At 40.8% G+C, this 24593-nt stretch overlaps 2 protein-coding genes across 3 annotated transcripts; both read left to right on the forward strand.

Moving 5' to 3' along the window:
* Nucleotides 1-288: 288 nt before the first annotated feature.
* On the forward strand, nucleotides 289-15474 carry LOC306979043 (integrin beta-3-like). Its single transcript, XM_079577814.1, has 15 exons — nucleotides 289-419; nucleotides 606-691; nucleotides 866-1070; nucleotides 1935-2187; nucleotides 3010-3172; nucleotides 4498-4659; nucleotides 4743-4838; nucleotides 6534-6623; nucleotides 6935-7069; nucleotides 8050-8494; nucleotides 11591-11813; nucleotides 11957-12057; nucleotides 12783-12902; nucleotides 14672-14838; nucleotides 15301-15474. Exons 1-15 carry the CDS (start codon nucleotides 341-343, stop codon nucleotides 15367-15369), a joined length of 2394 nt encoding a protein of 797 aa, XP_079433940.1. The 5' UTR covers nucleotides 289-340; the 3' UTR covers nucleotides 15370-15474.
* Nucleotides 15475-16434: 960 nt separating this feature from the next.
* LOC306978795 (serine/threonine-protein kinase tousled-like 2) lies at nucleotides 16435-24465 on the forward strand. Of its 2 annotated transcripts, XM_079577474.1 has the most exons (21): nucleotides 16435-16937; nucleotides 17570-17664; nucleotides 18371-18442; nucleotides 18509-18581; nucleotides 18689-18726; nucleotides 18888-18980; nucleotides 20529-20636; nucleotides 20730-20822; nucleotides 20896-21006; nucleotides 21087-21223; nucleotides 21303-21455; nucleotides 21552-21618; nucleotides 21690-21787; nucleotides 21864-21945; nucleotides 22024-22115; nucleotides 22191-22280; nucleotides 22694-22863; nucleotides 22939-23077; nucleotides 23152-23263; nucleotides 23332-23439; nucleotides 23514-24465. In XM_079577474.1, the coding sequence occupies exons 2-21, from the start codon at nucleotides 17572-17574 to the stop codon at nucleotides 23685-23687; spliced, it is 2103 nt and encodes a 700-aa protein (XP_079433600.1). In that variant the 5' UTR covers nucleotides 16435-16937; nucleotides 17570-17571; the 3' UTR covers nucleotides 23688-24465. The 2 variants fall into 2 exon arrangements, with proteins under 2 accessions (XP_079433600.1, XP_079433601.1); XM_079577475.1 differs by lacking the exon at nucleotides 18888-18980 and having other exon boundaries at nucleotides 16436-16937; nucleotides 23514-24464.
* The last annotated feature ends 128 nt before the right edge of the window (nucleotides 24466-24593 follow it).

Below are 24593 nucleotides of genomic sequence, written 5' to 3' on the forward strand. Positions count from 1 at the left end.
GTAGTTAGGCCTGTCTTATCTGCGCCTGTGAGCAGAGAACTGGCCTGTTACACTTCGTTTTGTAGTTTACAGGTGATAATGAAGAGCGTCATGGCCACTTCGATCATCAACTCACCAGGTGTAGACCACGTGTGTCACCTCTTCTCCCGGCCGGTGAAGGGATGCTCTCTTGGCCTTTCCCCGCCCATCTGCTGAACAACTGTGTAATTGGGAGGAAAATGGGGGTGGCTTTGCATTTGACTGTATTTGGAGCGAGTCAGAATCTCTCATCTTCTCTTTACGCAGCTTGTTCGTGCAGCTCTTTGGCAGCGCTGTCCCATCGGAGCCAGAGCGCACCAGGATGGGCGCTTTTCCCGGGCTCAGGATAATATTGTACCACTGTGTTTTTGTCATTTTTATTGTGGGGACCGCAGTTGGGGGTGAGTATCCATGTAGCTACTTACACGAACTTTGGTTTGATAATGCCAAGAAAAAAAACTTACATTTATATTTTAATGATTTTAATGGGTCTGAATTGATGGACAAAAGAATAGTGAACACAGAGCCATGGTGATGAATGATACAAATGATAGAAAGAATGACTAATAATGACCAAATTTCTGTAGGATCAAACGTGTGCACTTCCAGAGGAGCCAGCACATGCAAGCAGTGTCTGGCTGTGCACCCCAGCTGTGCCTGGTGCCTTCAGGAGGTGGGTTTTCTTTGGCACTTTTTTTTATGAAGGCTGCCAGCTTGTCCCGCTTGGACCTGGGATTCTGAATTTAAAGCTAACCAATGTTGAGCACCTTTATTTACACATCTTTCCTATATATATTTTAAATAGGTAATTGAATGCCAATCCCCTTTCTCTGTACTTCTCTGCCAGGACTTTGGTCATGGTATCTCCAGCTCGTCCCGCTGTGATCTGAAGACTAAGCTGGAGCAATCAGGTTGCGCCTCTTCCTCCATCGAGTCGCCCAACAGTAAACTGCAGGTGATCGAGAACAGACCGCTGAGCAACAAGGCGGCGGGAGCCACACAAGACGTCACTCAGATCAGACCACAGAGACTCCACATCACACTCAGACCAGGTACGAAGCTCTGTTTCATTTCGATAAATATTAGGGAAAACTCGCACAGCTGCATAGACAAGGAGACAGGAAGGCCAGAGCCATCACTTCTGCCTTTGAGCTTCTTCATCAGGATGTCGCCACAGGCCCCAGGGCCAGGAAGAACGACTACAAAAAAATCTATAAAATAAGACTAAGCTAGATTTGTACTATTTATTGGTAAAAGATTTCCTAAACAAACTTTTTTTTGTGCAGACAATATAATATAAAGTGGCTGATGCTTGTGCTACTGCCTCAGAATATGAATAGAATATATAGAATATGAACTTCCTACAGTGCAGTACAAATTTGTGTAAATGTAAATGTGTTGTAAATGTGTTATATGTGTGCCCCCATCGCTCTCCGCACACAGCAAGAAGTTCCATGGCTTCGACTCCCTGATGGGACCGTCTGTATATGCCATGTTCTCCCTGTGATTTTCTTAGAGCATCTAAAACAAGTATGTTTTAAACTTTTAATAGGCTAATCCTCACCCAGTCACTCATCTTGCACATCCCTGCTTCTGATGTGCTGCGGAGGATGGATTAAATGCAGTAGATAAATTCCCCTAATATGACATAACACAAAACTCCTAGGGGGTAATTTACTAAGTGCTTGCTCATGTGCAAAGTGAGTAGGAGTACGTGCAAAAGTGGATCATCAGAAGAGGGATTTATGCATTTTCTACTCACGCAGCATTGTCTCCTTTACATATCAGACTTGGGGCCCTAATACTGTAATACATGCATCATCAAACGATAGATTAAGTGCTGCATGCCTATAAAATGGCATATTTTATTACCCATAAGTGTGATATGTAAAACTCCCCTGTGTTGTAACTTGTAGATGACGCCAAGCGTTTCAAAGTGGAAGTCCGTCAGGTGGAGGATTACCCTGTGGATCTTTACTATCTTATGGACCTGTCCTACTCCATGAACGATGACCTGTTTCGGCTGAGGACCCTGGGCCGCGGCCTGGCTGAAGCGATGAACCGGACCACCAGCAACCTTCGAATGGGCTTCGGGGCTTTTGTGGATAAACCGCTGTCCCCCTATATGTACATCTCGCCCAAGGAGGCAGTGAAAAACCCATGCTACAGGTAAAAACAATGTATCATTTCCACTGCTCAAAGACGATGGCTGTGTATTTTTGGAATAAGTGCTTTCTGGCTCGTGCACAGTTTTTTAAGACAATGGCATTATAAAGTTAGCAAATAGCTGTTGAAGTTGTTCTTAAATTGGCTTTTGTAATGGAAACCAGCAACATTTAGTTTAGTTTTAACAATGTTTACAGACTTGTGGAGTTGTTTTGGTGCTCGTGTGAACCGTGATGTCATTCTTGTGGCCCTTCCTTTAAACAGGTCTTTAAAGCTGACAAAGTGAGGGAGTAGGTGTTTAGCTCTTACTGTGTTGCTCGGTCAGCTGTCCTGAGTTAACCACAGGTGATCTAGTAGTACAGTCACAGCTGCTGAGAGGAGCTTTTTGAGTTGATTTAGAGATTTTAAATCCTGTTAGGTCATTTACCTCCTGATTATAGACAGGCAACTATGTATTGTAATATCCAGGCGGAAAAGAACACTTTAAACATATTATGAATGGAAAATGATTCTTATTACAGTAAAATGCAGCATGGCATTCTAATTATTTAGTTTGTTAAGTATTTTTTTAGTTGTAACTGTCATTGTGTGTTGTATTTCCGTGAAAGATATGAGTTTTGGGCTTAGAAAACACATTAGTAGAATTCAGGACATATGTACCTTAATGCAGACTTTTTTAGGCAATCAAACCAATTAGGAGTGCCAAAAACATGGCAAGAACATCTTTGGTGATACTACAGTAACTCTCATACAGATGCACATCCTTCTCTATGAAATACATTTGAAATCAGCGTGGCATCAGGCACAATTCTCTTTGACCGACAGCATCAACACCACCTGCCTGCCCCAGTTCGGGTACAAGCACGTGCTCTCGCTGACGGAGGAAGTGGGACGCTTCACGGAGGAGGTGAAGAAGCAGATGGTGTCCAGGAACCGGGACGCCCCTGAGGGAGGCTTTGATGCCATCATCCAGGCCGCTGTGTGCAAGGTGAACAACGGCCCATTCACCGCCTCACACGCACATACTAATAACATCAAATAGATTGCATTCTTTAGCTGCGCCGTAATCCAAACGCACACTTGTAAATAATTTAGAAACCGGCATAATTTGGCTTTGTCTCATCTATGGACATAAAAAGGATGAAAAAGGCTTTTATCATAATGTACTAGCTTCACTTCACACACACACAACAGGTGCGAAAGATCCGATCAGTGTCTGACTCTTATAAGCTGTTAGAACATGCTTTTGGATTTACCTACCAATTGTATGATGTAGTCTACTACATAAATCCACCCTTAAGGGTATAAGCCAGTGCGTGCTGTGCCAGCCCCAAGCCTCAATAAAAGTTAAGTTAAAGGGATATTTCAGGATTTTTGACATAGGGCCTCATTTCCTAGTTATCCAGTGTTGATGATTTCTGGAGATATATATATATTTCTTAATTCATGCAGTCCTTATATTTGAAGAGTTTAGTGGTGCTAGGCTAGTGCATGTAGATGGTAGCTAGTAGCCTGCATTAAAAACAGTCTGACCCAAGCACAGTGCACCTGAGGCAAATCACTTATAACACCAGACTCCCGATATAAATGTCTGTGTTGACTTGAAATATAACCATTTTGCATTTAAAAGAATTTGAGCAGCATCAGCTTCCTGGCGGAGTGATCTGCTACGTTACCAGATCTACAGTAGTTTGTTTACCTGCGGCCGACATTACTACACGTGGAATTCACAAAGGAGCTTTCTACAAATCAGATATGGCAACATTTGGGGGACTACCCGATGATTTTGAAGAGGTTTTTAATGCAGGCTACTAGTTACCATAGACATGCGCTAGCTTAGCACTAGTCTAGCACCACTACACTACACTCACAAATAATACATACATCTCCAGAAATCATCAACACTCTGGATAACTAGGAAATGAGGCCATATGTCAAAAATCCTGAAATATCCCTTTAAGCTCGTTATTAATGTATTTGTCTTATACAATTGTACAACGAAATTCGTCGGCCCATAAGGAGCATTGGGCCGCCGTGTGCATCTCGACCCACGTGTAGATGTCGAGCCAGGATAATGGCCAGAATCACCCAGTTGAAGATTAACCTATTGTAGATGTTTTGGGTTGATGTTGGATTGTATCTGGATTATTTGTTTTGGCGAAGTCTACTATTCTCTGTTATGCTGAAATCTGAATTATTTGTGCTGTCTAGATGCTGTTCTTCTTTATAGCACAACACTGAGTTCATGTCATTCTATCTCTTAAATGTATACATCTGTAATACATTTTAAAGTCCTGTGTTATATTGCATTAGGAGAAGATTGGCTGGCGTCCCGGAGCCTCTCACCTCCTCATCTTCACCTCAGACGCAAAGACTCATGTTGCTTTGGATGGACGCTTGGCTGGGATCGTTCAGCCCAATGACGGGAAATGCCACCTCAACTCTGAAAATATGTACAGCATGTCCACAACTATGGTTCGAGCAATACTATTCTTGACTGCATTGTACTTGCTTTGTTATGTGGTTTGTAATGGTATTTTGTGTCTCTGCTTCAATAGGATTACCCCTCGCTTGCCCTCATTACAGAAAAGATGTCTGAAAACAACATCAACCTCATCTTTGCCGTCACCAATCCTGTGGTTCCTCTTTACCAGGTCAGAAACGCCACAATTATTTTGTTGCCAAATATCCAGTGAGCGAGGCTGTGCAGTGAGATAACACAAACACCTCTCTTTGAACAAGTTAACAAACCATGTTTTAGGAACAAAACAAGAAACAAATTGTAGCCTGTGATCACCGCATTATGAACATGCTGAACCTGCTCCAAACCTCTTTGGTCTCACCCCAAACTCTTGGACCTCGTGCTGGAAGAATGGGAAAAATAAACATTACTACGCAATAGCAGTAGACTGAACTTGTTTTATTTGTCTGAAGTGGAAGTATTAACCCTTAAAGGAATAGGCCACCGTTTTTACATACTAAAATATGTTCTTACCTCACTTTAGTCGAGTTAATATATCCCCGTCTGGTCTTTGTCCGTGCGCTCTGCCAGGCAAACGGAGCACATACGCAGCCTCTCCCACATGTCACATAGCTCCGAAAAAGCTCACGATAGAAGCTACCAAGCTCTTCCACGTGTTCCCTATTTAAATAAAGTTACGTGAAGTGTTTTCATGCGAAGTATATTTACCCAGAAATGTAACATGTCGATTTTATAAGCAAATAAAAAGGGGGACTATATTGTGAGGCGTAATGATACGAGGAGCACAGCGTCCGCGCAGTAACTCCTAAAGACTTCCCCCGCTCACTTCCGTCAATAACCTTTAGGAGTTACTGCGCGGACGCTGTGCTCCTCGTATCATTACGCCTCACAATATAGTCCCCCTTTTTATTTGCTTATAAAATCGACATGTTACATTTCTGTGTAAATATACTTCGCATGAAAACACTTCACGTAACTTTATTTAAATAGGGAACACGTGGAAGAGCTTGGTAGCTTCTATCGTGAGCTTTTTCGGAGCTATATGACATGTGGGAGAGGCTGCGTATGTGCTCCGTTTGCCTGGCAGAGCGCACGGACAAAGACCAGACGGGGATATATTAACACGTCTAAAGTGAGGTAAGAACATATCTTTGTATGTAAAAACGGTGGCCTATTCCTTTAAGTGCAAAATACACAGTAGTTATAACTAGGGCTGAAACGATTAATCGATTAATCGACGACTAATCGATTATTGAAAGAGTCGACAACTATTTTAGTAATCGATTAATCGGTTTCTGGTTCACACAGACTAAAAAATGTAGATTTTTTTATGAAAACCTACTTCGATTTTATATTTAGGGTCTGTAGTGTTCTGTAGATTGTAAATTTCATTAATAGAGCCTCCAAAAACCCCCAAAAATTGAAAAAATAAACTTTTCCACACCATTCACAGCCAAGCGATTAATCGATTAATTGTGAAAGTAATCGACAGATTAATCGATTACAAAATAATCGTTAGTTGCAGCCCTAGTTATAACATACAATAATACTATTAAAATGGTACTTTATTCAGCTGTGTCTTGTTTGGTTTCTTAATGTTTCTAATGGTGCACTGGCTTCTAGTTGTAGAAGTCTTTGGCCATTCTGATTTTGTTATGCTTATCCCTGGTTTAAACCTTGTTGAATGTGTCCTGGGATAGTTCTGCTTAATTTGGAGATTTAGTTAGTCCTGGTTTTGTGTTGTTTAGATATTGGTTATTTTTATTTTGTCCTCATATCATCAAGGTTATGTTCTGGTTCAAATGAGTGACGCTCAAAGAAATACTAAATGTTCTGTGATTGTATGTTTCTATATTTTGTCTTATAGAACTACAGTGAGCTGATCCCGGGCACCACAGTAGGAACACTGTCCAACGACTCGGGCAACGTGATTGGGCTCATTTTAAAGGCCTATGCAGTAAGTGCTGCACAGAAACAGACAGACCTTCGACTAGACAGTGTTACTGTGGGTGACGTGAGTTTGTTGACACACAGCCACACTGTCTGAGTCAGCCCAGCGTTTAGGCCAATTTTGTTCTCGAAATTCCCCAGAGGTACAAGTGTGATGCTGACCATTTGTGGTGGGCTACTGTCTGGACACTAGTATTACATAGTTAATAATCCAATATAAGTAAGTAGGTTAAACTTCCCATGACTACACATCATTTTTTATATGTAATTTCAGTGTATTACCTTTTTTGTTAGATATCATTGTTTTTATGTTTTCAGAAAATCCGTTCCAAAGTGGAGTTGGAGATTCTAGGTGTCCCAGAGGAGCTGTCCCTTTCATTCAATGCTACCTGTTTGAATGGAGAGGTCATACCAGGTCTAAAATCCTGCTCTGGCCTCAAGATCGGAGATACGGTCAGTGGCTAATTCATTTAACTACGCAAGCAATCATAAAACAATGAAATTAAACATTATAGCATCATTTCAACTGAGTCTATCTATTAGAAGGAAGAAACAGGAGAGAACTTTGTGAGAAAAGGCTTGTAATGTGATCCAATGACAGATTGGCTGTAGCTGGCTCTGTTTTATGGGACTGTAAATTAGGCAGGTAATCATAAACTAAAATATAAAATAAACTAAGCATGCTTTGTTGAAATATTGTGGCTAATCGTTCTGAATATATTTCTGTCTTGTCACTGAAGACTATGAAACAGTCATCATGTTTCAAACATTGGAAAAGATTTAAAGTTGCGAGGCTGGCATGTATTTTTCTTCACAGTCTTGCCAATACTGTGTGTTATTAAAGCCCTCCTGCTGCATATTTCTTTTATCACAACTTGTTTGGCGTTGTGCCTTATTTTCTCCTCACTCCAGGTGACATTTTTTGGCCTTGCTATTTTCTTTTTGCTTGGCCTCAAGCTCCCTCTTTCTTTTTTTCCCATATATGGTGGTCTCCCCAGATGGAGTAGCTGCCCACTTTTGGACATTTACCAGATTTGGATGCAGTGTGTGTTGACTGAACAATTGCTACGTTGAGAAATACATATGGAGGACATCTCTGTGTACAGCGTGCAGAAACATTTAACTTGTTTGTTTGATAGTTAGAAAGTGGTAAATATTTACTAGAAAATATTTAGGGACAAATAGCACACAAGCTTAAACCAGCATGGGAAACTTTATGGACACTTGGGAATGATGTATTTGTACTGCATATGAATGATCACTCTGTCATCAGTGTTAAATTCCACAAACATTTTCCGTCCTCTAAAAAGGTTATGTTTTTGCCCGCATTCGTTGAACTGTAGGAACAGGACGAATAGTAACGTTTCATAAATGTTCTACCTAGGCAGATACTAATGTAGAGGTCATACTCAAATAGATTTGTTTTCTTACAGGTCTCGTTCAGCGTGGAGGCCCGAGCGCGTGGGTGCCCCAAGCAGAAAAAGAAAACCTTTATTATCAAGCCTGTTGGATTCAAAGACTCATTGTCCATCACTGTCACCTTTGAGTGCGACTGCAAGTGTCAGGCCAAAGCCCAACCTAACAGCCCCAAGTGCCACTACGGGAATGGCACGTTTGAGTGTGGCATCTGCCAGTGCCACCCGGGGCGCCTAGGCCCCCACTGTGAGTGCGCTGAGGGGGACTACAACCCGACGGACCAGGACCGCTGCAGTGGACCCGCGGGTGCCACCGGGCCACAGGCAGCCATCTGCAGCGGGCGAGGCGACTGCGTCTGTGGACAGTGTGTGTGCCACAACAGTGACTTCGGCAAAGTCTGGGGCAAGCTGTGTGAGTGCGACGACTTCAACTGTCTGCGCTACAAAGGAGAACTCTGCTCAGGTAAGACACAACAACAATAAAGGTGACATTTAAGAGTCGAGGATTCCTATTTCTCCTTGACTCAACCCACACTTACACTATATTAACGGACCAGCCCAGCTTGCTGCCCACATGTACTCCAGGTATTTTTAGATTGACACTATAAATATATACACACCGGTACAATAGTCAGTATAAACACAGCCTTTTTGACAGTGAAGTGTTAAGAAGTGGTGACCATTGTTTGTGTGTCTTTGAGAGATGTAAGAAATGTGTGTCGGCCGTCGTTTCACCACACTGACTGCGCCACCCATCTGGGAAGAATCACATGCAAACACTTCTCCTCCTCCTCCTGCACAGGACTCGGCTGCTCTCATAATAAACACATGCTGGAGGTGCGTGTGCGACTGAACAGGTTTACGGCTCAGGTTCAAATGTTTGTTTCAGACCAACCACATTTTAGATTGTAAAAGATTTCAGTGACAGAACAAAAGTCTGTTTGACGTTTATTTGATGTTCAAGAGACAACAGTAGGACATTTATTTATTCTGTCGTGCTGTTATAGTGTGTGATGAGTGATGCAGCTGCTGGCCAGAATAGGAAGAATTGCAATTTTCCTGAGCAAAGAAAGGAAAGGAAAGTATTACTGCTACTGCTGCTTATACTATTGATTCTGTGCAGAACTTCAAATCATAACAACGGCGTCCAAGAAGTGACTTCCTGTTTCGATCCAGCGTGCCAAAATAAAAGCACACAGCTCATCTCATTGATTAGTTCAGCAGGTACTTGCAATATACAAGAATATACTGTAATATAGTACACACATTTTAAGTGTTTTGTCTGTTAACAGTTAGGCAGAAAGAAAGTTGAACTATTGAATAAGATGGTGATTTTATTTTGGTGTGCTGGATTGAAACAGGAAGTCACTTCTTGGGCGGCGTTGTTTTGATTTGAAGTTATGCACAGAGTCAATTGGTTATGCACTTATATCATGTCATCCTAAACAGGAATCTCAGTGTGAACACAAGTACTAACAATGCACACATGACACTCATTAGGCTTTCGCTCTGTTACGTTTGCTGCTAAAGGTATTTCTTTATTTCTACTTCTTTCTCCGTCTAACTCTTGTACTAAAACTAGAAGTAAAACTACTCTAATTCTCTTTTGTAGAGAGATGTTTAAACCAAGAGCTTTTATACCCATTATTTTGCATATTTTCTGCATATTGGCAAGCTAAGATTCACCTCTGACTTTCCTATAGTATATTATAATTAGACCATATTTCCAGAACACATGCAACTAAACGTGAATTAATGATAGATAGATAGATAGATAGATAGATAGATAGATAGATAGATAGCTAGATAGATAGATAGATACACAAGTAAAACTATTACACAGAACGTACTCCTTTAAGGTAATTCATCTTGCTATTAAAGGGCTTCTTGGACATGTGTAATTGCTTGCAGACCTCTTCTCTGGCTGGGTAACATGTCTCTTATATCACTATAGCTCTGCGTTTCCCTCAAACAGAAATGCCTCTTTGTATTCCCCATAGAACATAGATTAACATGAAAATACCTCTGTGCTTACTCATTGACTCGTGTGCTGTAATAGCCCCCAAAATAACCCTGTGTTTGACCAAAAAAGCTCAAAGTGGGGGACTGGAGTGGTTGAGTCCATGAAACAACATTTTGCTGCTCATTGTTACTATTGCGAATCATCTCTCATAATAACTTAAATTAAAAGCCAGTGGTCTTGCGGTTAAGTGGTAGTTCTGCGTCAAGCTTTCTGTGTCATTGTTTACCCGGGCATTGTCTTGCAGCTGTTGGCCACAATAAAGCGTTTGAGCCATTACTTGCTAACTCACGAGAGCAGTCACTTGTTATAACAACAAATTAGTGGCACAAATTTACTGACACAAGCAGCAAATCATGTTAGTAAAAATAACTTCAGGCTAGACTTTACAAACACAATGGGAAGAGTTTAAAATCTCCCAAAGCAAAACAGGTATGACTAATCACTTCTGCTTTCCTACATTTTGGGATTTTTATGCTTTACTTGGTTTCGTCCTGTCTGTGGGGACGTCTTCTTCTTTTAAACAGATGTAGTATTATCGCTTGACAAGAATGAATTATATTGATTGCATTCATCTAATAAATACAGTTGAGGCTGGAAAACTATGACATCCCATTGTGGTAAATGACTTGCAGTTATTCAAACCGGCAATTTACAAGGTACGAAAGGTCGTGGTCATTCCCTCATAGTCATATGTTGACTAATTGTTTACTTTGGCAAAAACATTCAGCCTACCTCAGTTGCTTTAAAGGAGAATATTAAAGTAAAAGAAATAAACTATAGACTCCAAAGAATACAATTAGGATTTAGCTCATTTTTATTGGTTGTTTTGGGAACCCGTTTGGGAACCTCTTAACCCCCTTAAAGGAATAGGCCACCGTTCTTCCATACTATGAAATGTTCTTACCTGAGCTTAGGGGAGCTGAGGGCACGCACAAAGACCAGACAGGTACGCATCAACTCGTCTAAGCTCAGGTAAGAACATGTCTCAGTGTGGAAAAACGGTGGCCTGTTCCTTTTCTCCAGTTCAGCTTTGCCCAAATCTAAAAGCTTCTTGACTATGACGCCTCATTTGAAAGCTACAAAATTGATCTAATTGACAGAGCTTTTTCCTCACGTTGTTGCCGTGTTGCTGTCACTTTTTGGACTTTTTAAATCGTCACTTTTTTGTCATTTTTTTGTGTTTTCATCACATTTTTGCCGCTCTTCTGTCACTTTTTTCATCCTCCTTTATGTCTCGTTTGTGTTTCTATTATGACACTTTTTTCAAGAAGCTTTTAGATTTGGGTACAGCTGAACTTTAAGGGGTTAAATTGTTCATCTGGCTGGTTCATGTCTGTGTCCAGTTGTTATATCTCATTATGAAATTCATTATGAAATCCTTTAAAAAACACTCCCTCCATATAGCTTATTAAAAACTAGTTATTGTATTATTGTTTTCTGTACTATATTCTGTACTGTCATATATAAACTATATTACTTGTTTTTTTCAGATTGCAAAAACAAGTGAAACACTGACTCAGCGTTTAATTTCCCCAGGACACGGTGTATGTAACTGCGGCTTCTGCCAGTGCGACCCGGATTGGCAGGGTGAAAACTGTAACTGCTCGAGACGCACTGACACCTGCATGTCCAGCGTGGGGCTTCTGTGCAGTGGGCGGGGGCAGTGCGTGTGTGGGGCATGTGAGTGCACCCAGCCCGGAGCCTATGGGGCCACCTGTGACAAGTGTCCCACCTGCCCGGATGCCTGCACGATGAAAAAGTGAGTCCACAATATGGCCAATGCTGTGATGTTCAAAAGTCTTACAAATATGGCTGGGTAATGTGAAACAATACCTCTGTGGAACTGCACACAGAAAAAGAAAATGACTACAGGAGTATGAATGTTGCTGTTATTGCTTTCAGGGAATGTGTGGAGTGTAAGCACTTCAAGAGAGGCAGGCTGTTCGACGATAACTCATGCTCTCAAATATGCAAGGATGAAATTCAGCTTGTCGATGACATAGGTATGTACATTTGTAATGGTTTAGCTAGTAATAATAACTTTATATTTAATTTATGAACCTTAGCATAAGGCAGGGATGTCAAACTTATTTTGGGTCGTGGACCGAATTTCAGCTCCCACGGCGGGTCGCGGGCCGCATATAATGTAAACAGGAACATTTTTCCAATAATTGAATAATAATGAGCTGCGATTTGGTCAAAGCCCCAACATGACTACAACGGCTTACAATTGCAATTTGCAAGCCTGTGTCACAAGATTCTCAAAGTCCACTTACCACATGGCTATAATGTGTTGTTTATATCCTTATCTCTTATGTCAGTGCCCTCTGCTGGACATGTGTGAAAATCCTTTTTTTTTTTAATTCAAGCTGCCCCCTAGTGGCTGGAATGAGCATTCTGGTTACTCTTTAAATATTCATAACTCCGCACAGGAATGGACTCTGGAATTTATGCTCTACAGGGCGGGGGCTGGATTAAATCATCTTGCCACCCCTGGCATAAGGTGTCACAACACTTTTTTATTCAGTTTATTATGGACCGCCCAATATCACAACAGCAGCCGCCTCACAGGGATTTGTAGAAGGTTTTGTTTTGATCAGACCAGCCATAATCCAAAAATAAAACAAGCAGAATAAAACAAGCAAACACAGTAGTTCAAGTTGAAGTGTTCATAAGTAAACATTTACACGTATTAGCTACTTATCTTGTGAAAATGTTTTCTCCTCAGTGCTTCATGACACAAATGCAGTGAACTGCTCTTACAAAGATGAGAATGACTGTGTGCAGCGGTTTCAGTACTTCGAGGATGCCAGTGGAAAATCAATATTGTTTGTTGTTAAAGAGCCAGGTAAGAAAACAGCATCATTATTATTCAGACTTTAAGATCTTTTACTCTAGATGTAGACGCTCTTTCTCTCTCAATAGTCATAGGAGTAAATGGAAATGTTTAACTGTATTTTAAAGTGGTACAAACCCCTTTAAAAGGGCTAGATGCAAGTTGGCCATTTTATACTCACTACTGCCACCTCAGGTCAAACGTGTAACTGCACCTTCTATATTAAGCTCGTGCATGACGGCAATTCCAAACCGAAGTAACACCTTTTTGAGTGACAGTGCAGGATTTTAGAGGCAGTTATGGTGAACAGGTCTGAGCTCATTCTACACATTAGGACATGGCTGGAACATGTAGGGGGAGGAAAATAAATAATTTTAACTTTTTCAATTTTGTATAGTCCCTTTAACAACAAACATGGATCTAAACATCAAAATTACACAGTTGTCCCATAACTGACCTTCTTTGAAAAAGTCAAAAACATCATTATTTTATTAAAGAATACAAATTGACATAATTATTGACAACTCATAGAAACATTTGCACAGTACTGTATTTTTAGGATTCGCTCACTCTACACCTCTGCGGTTTTCCATCTCCTTTGCTCAACTTGTCGCTTCCCTTCATCTTCTTGTTCTGCGTCCAAAAAGAAATCATAGAAGGTGGTAAAAGTGCCTTTAATGAACACAATTGCCCACAGCAAAACTCTGTCCAGGCCCCGTCTTTAATGAATGTGTGTGTTCAATTTAAACACTACTGGATAACAGAGAAGTGCACCAAAATGTGCCTTGAACACGGTGCACCCCGTTGTGTAAAAGGGGGTTGTAAATAGCTGCTCAGCTTCTTTGGGAACACGCTGACTCTACACAAACCCCTGGGGAAAAGTGGTAGAGAAAGTAACTTAAGTCAGGAAAGCCAAATGAAGAGCAAAATTGAGAAAAACAAACAAATGCGTTGTATGAACTTTTGTAACCCATCCTTGTTGGTGGATATAAAATTAGCCATAAAAAATAACTAATGTCAAGGTGAGAGGAAGTAGCGCTGGCAAGATGGGGGAAACTAAGAGGAGTCTGGCTTTGATGTTAGTTGTAAAAACTCACCCTAGTTACCCTATACAGTTACCTAAAGCCCTCTTATATGTGCGGTTTCTCCTGGAAATGAGAAGAAGGAAAGTTCAGTAGCCAGTTCAGTAGTGATACTCTGGCTTCTGTGTCTTTAGCATTATTATACATATATACACAATCGATTATATAATATCAGAAATGTATTTGCATAGTTTAAACATGTATTGTCATTCTAGTTTAGATGTGAAAGCACACGTAAACAAAACCACTTCTCACATAAAAAAAACACCTGTTAATTCATTTTATTTCACATTTGAGTTGTGGACCACTGCTTAGGCGACACTGTGATGTAAGTACATACACTTTGGAATATAATATGTCATTATTTATGATGCTGGTGTCAATCATCTCATGTCCCGCCTCCTCTGAAACATATCACATTCCTCCGTTTTGCCAGACCACACTGAGGGAAGAGGGATTTGTGGCCTGAATAAATCAAGCAGCTATTTTCCACTTCGCTGTCCGCTTCGCTGTTCATCGGGGCTGAACAGTGTGAATGGCTTTTGTTGTCAAACTCAGACACAACACTTGGTATTTGAAAACATCGAGGAAAGCACTCAATAAATCATAGTTCCTGTGGCGTGGATTTATTCTTATCTGCTGCTGCCCATTGTACTCATTTCTCACTTTCCTTCTTAATGTCTCGCTCCCTCTCTCCAGACTGTCCCAAGGGCCCAGACATTTTGGTGGTGCTGCTATCAGTGGCAGGAGCCATCTTGTTCCTGGGCCTCGCTGCTCTGCTTATCTGGAAACTGCTGGTTACCATTCATGACAGGAGGGAGTTTGCCAAATTTGAAGAAGAGAGAGCTCGTGCCAAGTGGGACACCGTGAGTGAATAGATTTTAAACAAACAAGTTAATGCAGTCATACAATATCTATATCCTGCAAATCATATATTTCACTGCCGTTATCACCCTCACACGGCCACACACAATCTCTGCCTCTGTCATTTTCTGAAGAGTTTTTATTAATGTTGTAACATGCTGCTACTGTCAGCAGAATAAAGGCAGTCAAAGGAAGGGCTGGGTTTAAATTAGCTGACGCTAATTAGCTTTTACTGTAATAAGGCACTTAAAGGCCACACACACCCAAATCCCATCAGGCTGAAACCGCAAAGAAACCCACTGGTTTAAGACAGCAAATAATGGAGGCAGATGATAAACATTAACAACATTGTAATATATTGTTTTATATAGGCATGCACCATAAGAAAAGCTGAGTTTGTTCCTCTTTCTCTGTTTAATCACATTACTATGAATTCTAATAATATTTGTGTTAAATCTTTACAGGGACACAACCCTCTCTACAAAGGAGCCACTTCTACCTTCACTAATATCACGTACAGAGGGAAAGACTGATGCTACTGAAGATGGACTGAAACGTGCAGGCCTCTACTGTCACAAGATCATTAATTATATTAATGTTGTGTAAATATGTAGAAATGAAAGAGAACATATTTTGTGAACTGTATTAAACAGCCATTTGAGGTTGGCTATGTAAAAACAATATAAAAGTCCTTTATCACAGTCAGTTGTCCATACTTACCTACGTTATGTAGTCTAAGCTAGTTAGGGGAAGTGTTTACACTATATTCACATTCACAACACGTGACACCAGATATTATGAACTGACTGAAACCTGAGATTATAACTGATCTAAGAGTCATCACACTGATTGAACAAAACTGATCTTTTTTTCTTGTTTTATTACATTAAAATAATTTCATTTAATTCAAGCAAAAGAAAAAAATGTTGCCGAACGAAAAATTGGTCAAGTTGAAAGGTTTTGATAAAATGTATGTGTATTGTGTATTGAGTAGTGTAGAGGCTATAGAAAAACTGTTCAGGCTAACAATGACTGAATCCAAAAATCTCCAAATAAAATAAAAACATTTCTTAATATTACCTAATGAAAATAGATCACATATTGGACTCTTCATACTCAAAGAGGGATAGATAGATTTTATTTTATTTTATTTTATTAATTAATATGTATTAATATGTTATCCAAAAAAAAACAAAAAAAAAGATAGAGGATTGTCAGAAACAACAGTGAAAGCCAGTGCAGTGCAGTGCCTCCATCTCCTGGACAGAAACGGGAAGTTGAATAGACAGAATAAGGCGTATTTAAATTGGCCTTAATAGACCACATACAGTTTTAATGACAACCTCTTGCCATGTTGCTGTGGACAATGGGCATCTTTGGGGCAGTTATCAAAGAATATAGTACTTTTCGAGGTAAATAGAGCAGCCACTGACCTCTCAAAAAGTTAACCACTTTGGTGTATTGCAATCTGCAAAATGAAGTGAGTAACTTAGTTGTTTTCGGCAGTGATCACACACGGCGCTGCAAAAGTATCAGTTATCATGAATTCGTTACAGTACAGATAGTTTTCAGTGTCTCCACTTGGCTGTGCCCTTGTGGTCTTATTATGTATTAAACAGCACCGAGAGGCATCACTCAAAGCTCTCCCCGGAGTCCAGTGCGGCCTCGCCACGGGGTTAAGATCTGCGTAAACCCGCTGAAGAATGGACTGTGAGGGGAATATGGCATCCCCTCTGTGTGCGTGAAGCTGCAGCGGTACAAAGAGTGTTTTTGCAGCATGTAACACTTGTGCCCAGGCTTCAGAGGGTGACAGCTGAGGACTGCCCGTGCAGCGGCTTCAGGACGGACGAGGAAACCCCGAGGACCAGGGCCTCTGTCCGGATGACACCAGCACGCACCAGGCGCACCGCTCGTCTGAGCTAGCATCGGCTAAGCTAACTGATGTCTTCCATCAATTAAAAATAGTCGTAAATGGGTCACTTTGGTTGAAAGGGGCTTCTAAAAGGTGTTTTGGATTGGTGATTGCAAGTGGTTCTGATGTCGCCGGATGGACGGAGCCGAGTCTGAGAAACAGCGGAAAAAAACTGCAGAGGATCTTCAGGTGAGACCACCTCTAATGCACATAATGTTAGCTAACGTTACTTGACAATTTAGCATTAGTTTAAATACTTTATGGGCTGCTAATCTCGTTTTCAGTTTGTCAACGCTACACACTCAGTCAAACTTTTGTTGTTTATATTTGCAGAGGACCCTCAGTGCAAATGCCACTTATAATTATAAAGATTTCACAAGACGTCTGTGGGCACTTAGCCTTTGTGTTGTCTTGCTAACCTACTGTATTTAGCTTGACTTTGGTATCGACCGCACCTTGTTGTCTAGAGTAAACAATGACCTGATCACAGATATGAAGTGATTGTATAGAATTAAACTTCCTGAGTGGATATGAGATAAGAGCTGGTTTTGATTGAAATCACTGCAAACTATAAAATACCTTTTAAAATGTAAGTTATTCAATTGTCAGTGTAAAAGACTATTAGAAGTATTTGTTGACTTGTAGCTGACAACACAATATTGTTTATCTTACAAACAGATAAAGGATGCTCTAATGTCTGTCTTGTTTCAAAATACACTGAGTCAATTCTTGTTTCGACTGTCAGTGCCTCAGTGTGTGTGAGTGTGGGGAGCGATGGTCATAACACTAGGTGTTTTATTTAGATGCTCTATATGTTTTAGGCATGATGGAAGGAGTACATGCCGGGGCTATAGGCCTGGACCCTCGTCGTCAAGAGCTGCTTGAGGCTCGATTTTCTGGAGCTGGTGTGGGCAAGGTTTGTACTCAGATATATATTTGTTTCACCCAAAAGGATCATTTACATACTCATTGATTTTTACTTGAGGAATGGTTGTCTTATGCCAGTGTGTATGGAAAATGGCCATTGGTAGTTCTGTTGAGCAAAATCTAAATCAAGCTCTGTCTTGGCTGACACAAGAGCTTGCCAGTAGTTCTTTGTTTCAATGTCAAGTTCTCAACTAGCACTAAAATGCCACTGCAGCCCAAGCTCGCGACACAGGCTAACTGTGCTGCTGTGGAGACACATATGACTGTGTGCGTTTGCAGAGAGAAAATGGCAACTTTGTACAAAGCAGCCCATCTTCTGGCAGCCTGCTCTTCTGTAATGAGCTGTCAGATCAGAGCACTTTTATTTGGATAATAGAGGAAGTATGACTTAATTGAAACTGTTACCACAAACTAACTTCTCTGTGTAGGCTCTCAGTCATACAGGAGTTGTGCATCTTCGATGAAGGTTCTTGAGTCATCGTCTGTACTCTGTAGTCGCCTCTCATCCAAAAGGGAAGTTAACCCCTCCCAGTGGTCTGTATCTAGTCCGCGGCCTAAGCTGGAAACTTTGTGTCACTGAGGAAGCCTTTTGGATGAGACGCGAAACGTCCTGCTCTTCAACAAACTTGATGTAGGCAATGTTCATCTGGCACTAAAATATTTAAATATGTTTGTTGTCTCATCTATTTTACTAGAACTCAGTCAACAGCGAATCATCCAACCAGTCACTGTGCAGTGCAGGATCACTCAGTGACAAGGAGATGGAGGTAAATAAAAAAGATAGAGGAAAAATTTATTGTGATGTGATGTTTTGAAACATCTTTTTGTGCCAGACACCAGAGAAGAAGCCCGTGGGGCAGAGGGGCAGAAAAAGGAAGGGTGATATTTATGACATCAATAACCTCGGTGAGTATCGAGAACATCTTTTTCCTATTAAATAAATAAAAATAGATTAATGACTGAGATTCTTTCTTGAATAAAGATTTGATCCATTGTGTATTTTCTTCTTGTAGGAAATGGAAAAGGGCAGAAAGTCAGTGACTATTTCGATGTAAGTTAAAAACTTGTCATATCAATTACACTCAGTGTCAAACATTGGCTTTGTAATTCACCTCATTTTCTACTGACTAGGTAGTTTGTCAAAGTCTTTTTTTAGTAATGTTTTTCTTCCTTCTCACACCACCTTGTTTCCATGCTTTGCCCTGTGGCCAGTTTGTCGGCAGCAGTGGCTCAGGCACTAGTCCTGCCCGGGGTGTCCCACCTCTGGTGCGCTCCTCTTCACAACACTCACTGTCTAATCTTCTGGTGAGCAGCACCATCCATTTGTGTAGCAGTCACTCTTTGAAGGCCCTGAACCCGATTATTTTTTTAATTTTCTAGTCTTGCTATAAAGTGCCTTGAAAAAGTATTCGCCCCCTTCCGGATTTCTTACATTTGTTCATATTTATCACACTTAAATGTTTCCGATCATCAAGCCAGTTTTTATATCACACATTCCCAGTGAATACAAAATGCAGTTTCCAAATTATTATTATATTTATTAAGGGAAAGAGAAACCCAAACCTCTAATAAGTAAATGCTCCCTCAGTGATTAGCTGTGAATGACTAAATTTTTTGAAAAACTGAGTTTCAGTTTCATCGGCCGCTCCCAAGTCTGATCACCACCAAGTTTGTTGAATCAAGAAAATATCACACTGAGACCAAATAAAATAGGCTTCGAAAGAAAACCTATAATCCAGGAGGTCACCAACGAACCCAGAACGACAACTGAAGATCTGCAGCTTCATTGGGCTCAGTCAAAGTCAGTGTTCATGGTTCAACTAGAAGATCAACACTGAGCAAAAATGGCATCCCAGAGATTTCTGAGGCAAAAACAAAAAAAAACACAAACAAATGCAGATGAAAAGAACAGCGTTCCAAAAGTCAAACATGGAGGTGGCTGTGTGACCGTCTGAGGCTGCTTTGCTGCTTCAGGACCTGGACAACCCCCTGTCATTGATGGAATAATGAACTCTACAGTCTACCAGACAATTCCTGTAGAAGAACATGAAACCATCAGTTCAAGCCCTCAAGCTCAAGCGCTCTTGGGCCATGCAGCAGGACAAGGATCCCAAACATATTAACAAATCCACTTCTGAACGGCTCGAAAAGAACAAATTAAAGTTTTGGAGTGGCTAGGTCAAAGTCCAGACTTAAATCCAATTGAGATGCTGTGGTGTGACCTTAAAAGGGCAGTTCATGCGCAAAAACCCTCCAACATGACTTTAATGATGAGTTTAACTAATTAAGAAGAGTGAGCTGAAATCCCTCCTCAGCGACGTGACAAACTCATCACCAGTTATCGCAAAGCCCAACCAGTTATTAAATTCAGGGTTCATTTACCTTTTCACACAGGGCCAGAGAGGTTTAATAAATGTGATAATCATTTGCAAACTGCATTTTGTAATCACTGGGAATGTCTTTGTGTGATATAAAAATCAGGAAGGGGCAAATGCTTTTTCACGGCACTGTGACTTCAGTATATTTAATACACTGTGCTTTGTCAAAAAAGACAGGTTCAATTGCAATTATAAAGTAATGTTATTGATTCTGAGCTTGCAGGCTAGTTTTTGTTAGCATTCCTGTGACCTTGACCCAGAAAAGTGACTCTGATCGTTGTGCTTATTACTGGGATGTAGAAATGTGTTGGGAATATTGGGATGAGTTTAAACAGTTCACTCCCTTTAAAAAAACTGAAATAAAAAAATCAGGTTTGGGCCTTTAAGTCTTTGCCTTTTACATAATGTCAACATAATTATTTTTTACACACAGATTTACCATGTAATCGTTGCTGTCTTTTTGTTTCAAAAACAGTTTCACCATGGCAGCCCTTCATCGACAGGCTCCGTCTTCACCGACTCATCTTCCTGCAGCTCTGTCAAAACTCTGCGGCCGAGCTCCTGCTCTCATAAAGCCATACAGGTGCGTTTTCATCCCAGGACGCATCCGTTCAGATTCAACCATTAAAACATTCTGCAGATCATTATTTGCTTTGTTCTCTGTCTTGTTTTGTAGTCTGAACTGACCCTGCTCAAGCTCACGGCGCTGGAAAATGACAAAAACTCTGACCTGGAGAAAAAGGAGGGCAGAATCGACGACTTGCTGAGGGTCAGAATTGGATGCTTTTAGTAAAACAATAAGCGTGCATCAAAAAGTTAATTTAATGTGGCTTTGTTTTTAGGCAAACTGTGATTTGCGGCGGCAGATTGATGAGCAGCAGAAAATCTTAGAGCGCTACAAGGAACGTCTCAACAAGTGCGTGACCATGAGCAAGAAACTTCTGATAGAGAAGGTAAGTCGTTTTTATATGTTCCTCAACTGCCTGATATTTTGTGGTTGTTTATCGATCGATATTGTTTGTTTGTTTATTAGGCAAAACAAGAGAAGAAAGTTTGCAGGGACAAGAGCATGCAGGACCGTCTTCGTCTGGGTCATTTCACCACAGTGCGCCACGGGGCCTCCTTCACCGAGCAGTGGACGGACGGATACGGCTTTCAGAATCTCATCAAGTCAGTGTTGCAAATACAGCACAAACGATCTATCATTTGTGTAACATATAACGACGGCAGAGGTTTGTGCGTGAAACAGGCAGCAGGAGAGAATCACTTCACAGCGGGAGGATATTGAAAGGCAGAGGAAGCTGCTCGGGAAGAGAAAACCACCCTCCGTTTCCCAGTCACCGTCCCCCAACATTGAACAAAGCAAACGAAAGAGCAGGAGCAACGGCCAGGAGAGTGAAGCGTAAGATTTATCACAATATCACTGACGCTGAATCACCGCATTCACTTTGATCATTGTAGGCATTCACATCGACTGTGCTCGCTCTTTCCCACACAGGTTGTCGGTTGCAGAATACCACGAGCAAGAAGAAATTTTTAAGCTCAGAATCGGTCATCTAAAAAAAGTACAAGTTTGTTCTTAACTTCTATCCAAACACAGTGATGAGGTTATTGACACTTTCATACTTTATTTTAGGAAGAAGCAGAGGTACAAGCAGAACTGGAGCAGCTGGAGCGAGTGAGGAACCTACACATCCGGGAACTTAAGAGAATTCATAATGAGGACAACTCACAGTATGTGGCAACGCTATAACTCATAATGGTAAGGTCTATATCTATGTAATAATGTCTTACCTTCATATGTTTGTAGATTCAAAGACCACCCAACACTGAATGACAGATATCTACTTCTGCATTTACTCGGAAGAGGTGGTTTTAGTGAAGTTTATAAGGTATGTGAACTCGTTGCTATTGATTCTAATGAATGCTATGATGTTTCACAAGATCAATCAGCTGCCATTGTGTTTTAGGCATTTGATTTAACGGAACAAAGATATGTAGCTATTAAAATTCACCAGCTCAACAAGAACTGGAGGGAAGACAAGAAGGAAAACTATCACAGGTCAGTGTGTGAGTGATGATGTTGAATGTCGTGTAAACCTTAATTACAACCGCTTCTGTGGCATTTTCATTTCAGGCATGCTTACAGAGAATATAGAATTCACAAAGACCTTGATCATCCAAGAATAGTCAAACTCTACGACTACTTTTCACTTGACACAGACTCGTAAGTGCCATGCTAAAGAGTTTTCATCTGTACTGGGCTGTGCTAGAATCAGGTTTTCATCCAAGAAGCTTTGGAAAGGAGGAGCCGAACCCTCTAAAATCGGCTCTCACCTTGATTAATAGGCTAAATGCTATGTCTGGGGTGGGACATTCAGTCATTTGGCATTTGGGGCAAGGTATTAGGTCATATAACATGTTAAAAGTAGATTTGAGGGCAATCTAACCAAATTGCTAAAGATAATTAATCCATAAAGTGTAACTCCTCAGTTCTGGAGCTGTTTAAATAAAGTTTGCAAGGAGAAGTTGTACTTGGGAAGCTTTTTGGATAAGAAGCGAAACATTCGGGACATTGGTGTTCTATTTCAAGCCTTTTGTATCATTTTCAGATTTAATTTTCTGTGTCGTCTTCTCCAGATTTTGCACAGTGTTGGAGTACTGTGAAGGCAACGATCTGGATTTTTACTTGAAGCAGAATAAGCTGATGACGGAGAAAGAGGGGCGCTCTATCGTCATGCAGATTGTAAATGCCCTCAAGTACCTCAACCAAATACGACCACCCATCATACACTATGACCTCAAACCTGGTACTGGCTGCATCTGATGTAAAGACCGAGTGTGTTTCAATTCTTTGTGTGCTCACTGGTGTGCCATTGTCTTAGGAAACATCCTGTTGGTGAACGGCACAGCGTGTGGGGAGATTAAGATCACTGACTTTGGTCTGTCCAAGATCATGGATGATGATAGCTACAGCTCTGCAGATGGCATGGACCTCACATCACAGGGAGCAGGAACTTACTGGTAACTGTATTTGCTAAAAGGATTAAAGACATTTCTTACAGAGCATATTGTCACTGACCATTGTCTTCTTCCAGGTACCTGCCTCCTGAGTGTTTCGTGATGGGGAAGGAGCCCCCCAAAATTTCCAACAAAGTAGATGTTTGGTCGGTAGGAGTCATCTTTTACCAGACGTTATATGGACGAAAGGTATTTTTTCTGACGTTTGAGGTTACACTTAAAGCTATGAGCAATTAATTCACTTAATTCTCTTATAGCCATTTGGTCATAACCTGTCACAACAAGATATTCTTCAAGAAAACACTATTCTGAAAGCCACAGAGGTCCACTTTCCACCAAAGCCGGCTGTCACCACAGAAGCTAAGGTAAAAAGGTTTAGGGAAATATTTTTTGTGCAGTTAGAGGCAATTTGCTCACTTTCCTCTTTTCTTTGTCTTAGGCTTTTATTCGTCGCTGCCTGGCCTATCACAAGGAGGACAGAGTAGATGTTCTACAGTTAGCCAGTGACCCCTTTCTCATGCCTCATATCAGAAGGACATTGGGCAACAGCGCCCCCCCAGCAGCTCCCCTCCCCTCCACATCCAGCTGTTACAGCAGCAGTGCCTCGGACTGAAGTTTGTTTCAAATTGCATAAGGTGCCACGTGCCGTGCAGATATAACACATAAAAATCTCCTTAAATCTTGAAATTGATGGGTTAAGTAATGGATAATGACCGCTCAGTAAAGAAAAGGCCTAGTTTAGCGGTTAATTAAAAGGACAGTCTCTGGCTGTGGGCTCAGTATAACCCACATGCATGCACTGACATAACAAGGCCCATTTAAAGGCCTTTCACAATAAGTATAAAAGCACCCTAAATGTTGCACAGCTGAAAGATCTTCTGCCTCCGTGAAGGTTTAAAGCATTACTGACATTTCATCGCATCCTGCTTCAAACATGTATTCTGTGTTGGTTGACCTTGGCTGTAAAGAAGGGCTCCTGCAGTGATAATGACTGATGACCAAAGTTCAAGGCTCAGCCTTGTTTACATGGCACCACATGAAGATCATAAATGAACTGGTGAAGAGGAGGACTGACTGTGAAAGATTTAATGGTTTTGAACTATTTTTAATATTTTCCTGAATAACTGGAAGTTATTCATATATCAATTAAGTCCATATTTTTTCATGAGATTTCCCCCTGGAATGTTTTGGGGCTAGAGAATGAGTGTAATGAGAGCTAAGATTATAATAATGAAATCATTAAAATAAATATTGTGTCATTTTGTATCTAGTACCACGCACTTTCTCTGCTTAACAAACCCTTTATTAAATATGTTTAATAAAGCAGGAATATTTATTTACATTGCTGAGAATTCAGCAAGAAAATGAAATGGCAAATAAAATACAAGTTTTCAATAGCATTTCCACTTCGATATTGAATTGTGTGAAGATGTCACACTTGACCAGAATCCAGTCAGAATTCATTGTAAATCTTCAGCGAGAGGCCTTTGCACAATGTGTTTCATACAGTCATACACTC

This window comes from Gobius niger (genome assembly GCF_951799975.1).
Source record: "Gobius niger genome assembly, chromosome: 19".
In the NCBI taxonomy this organism is placed as follows: Eukaryota; Metazoa; Chordata; class Actinopteri; order Gobiiformes; family Gobiidae; genus Gobius; species Gobius niger.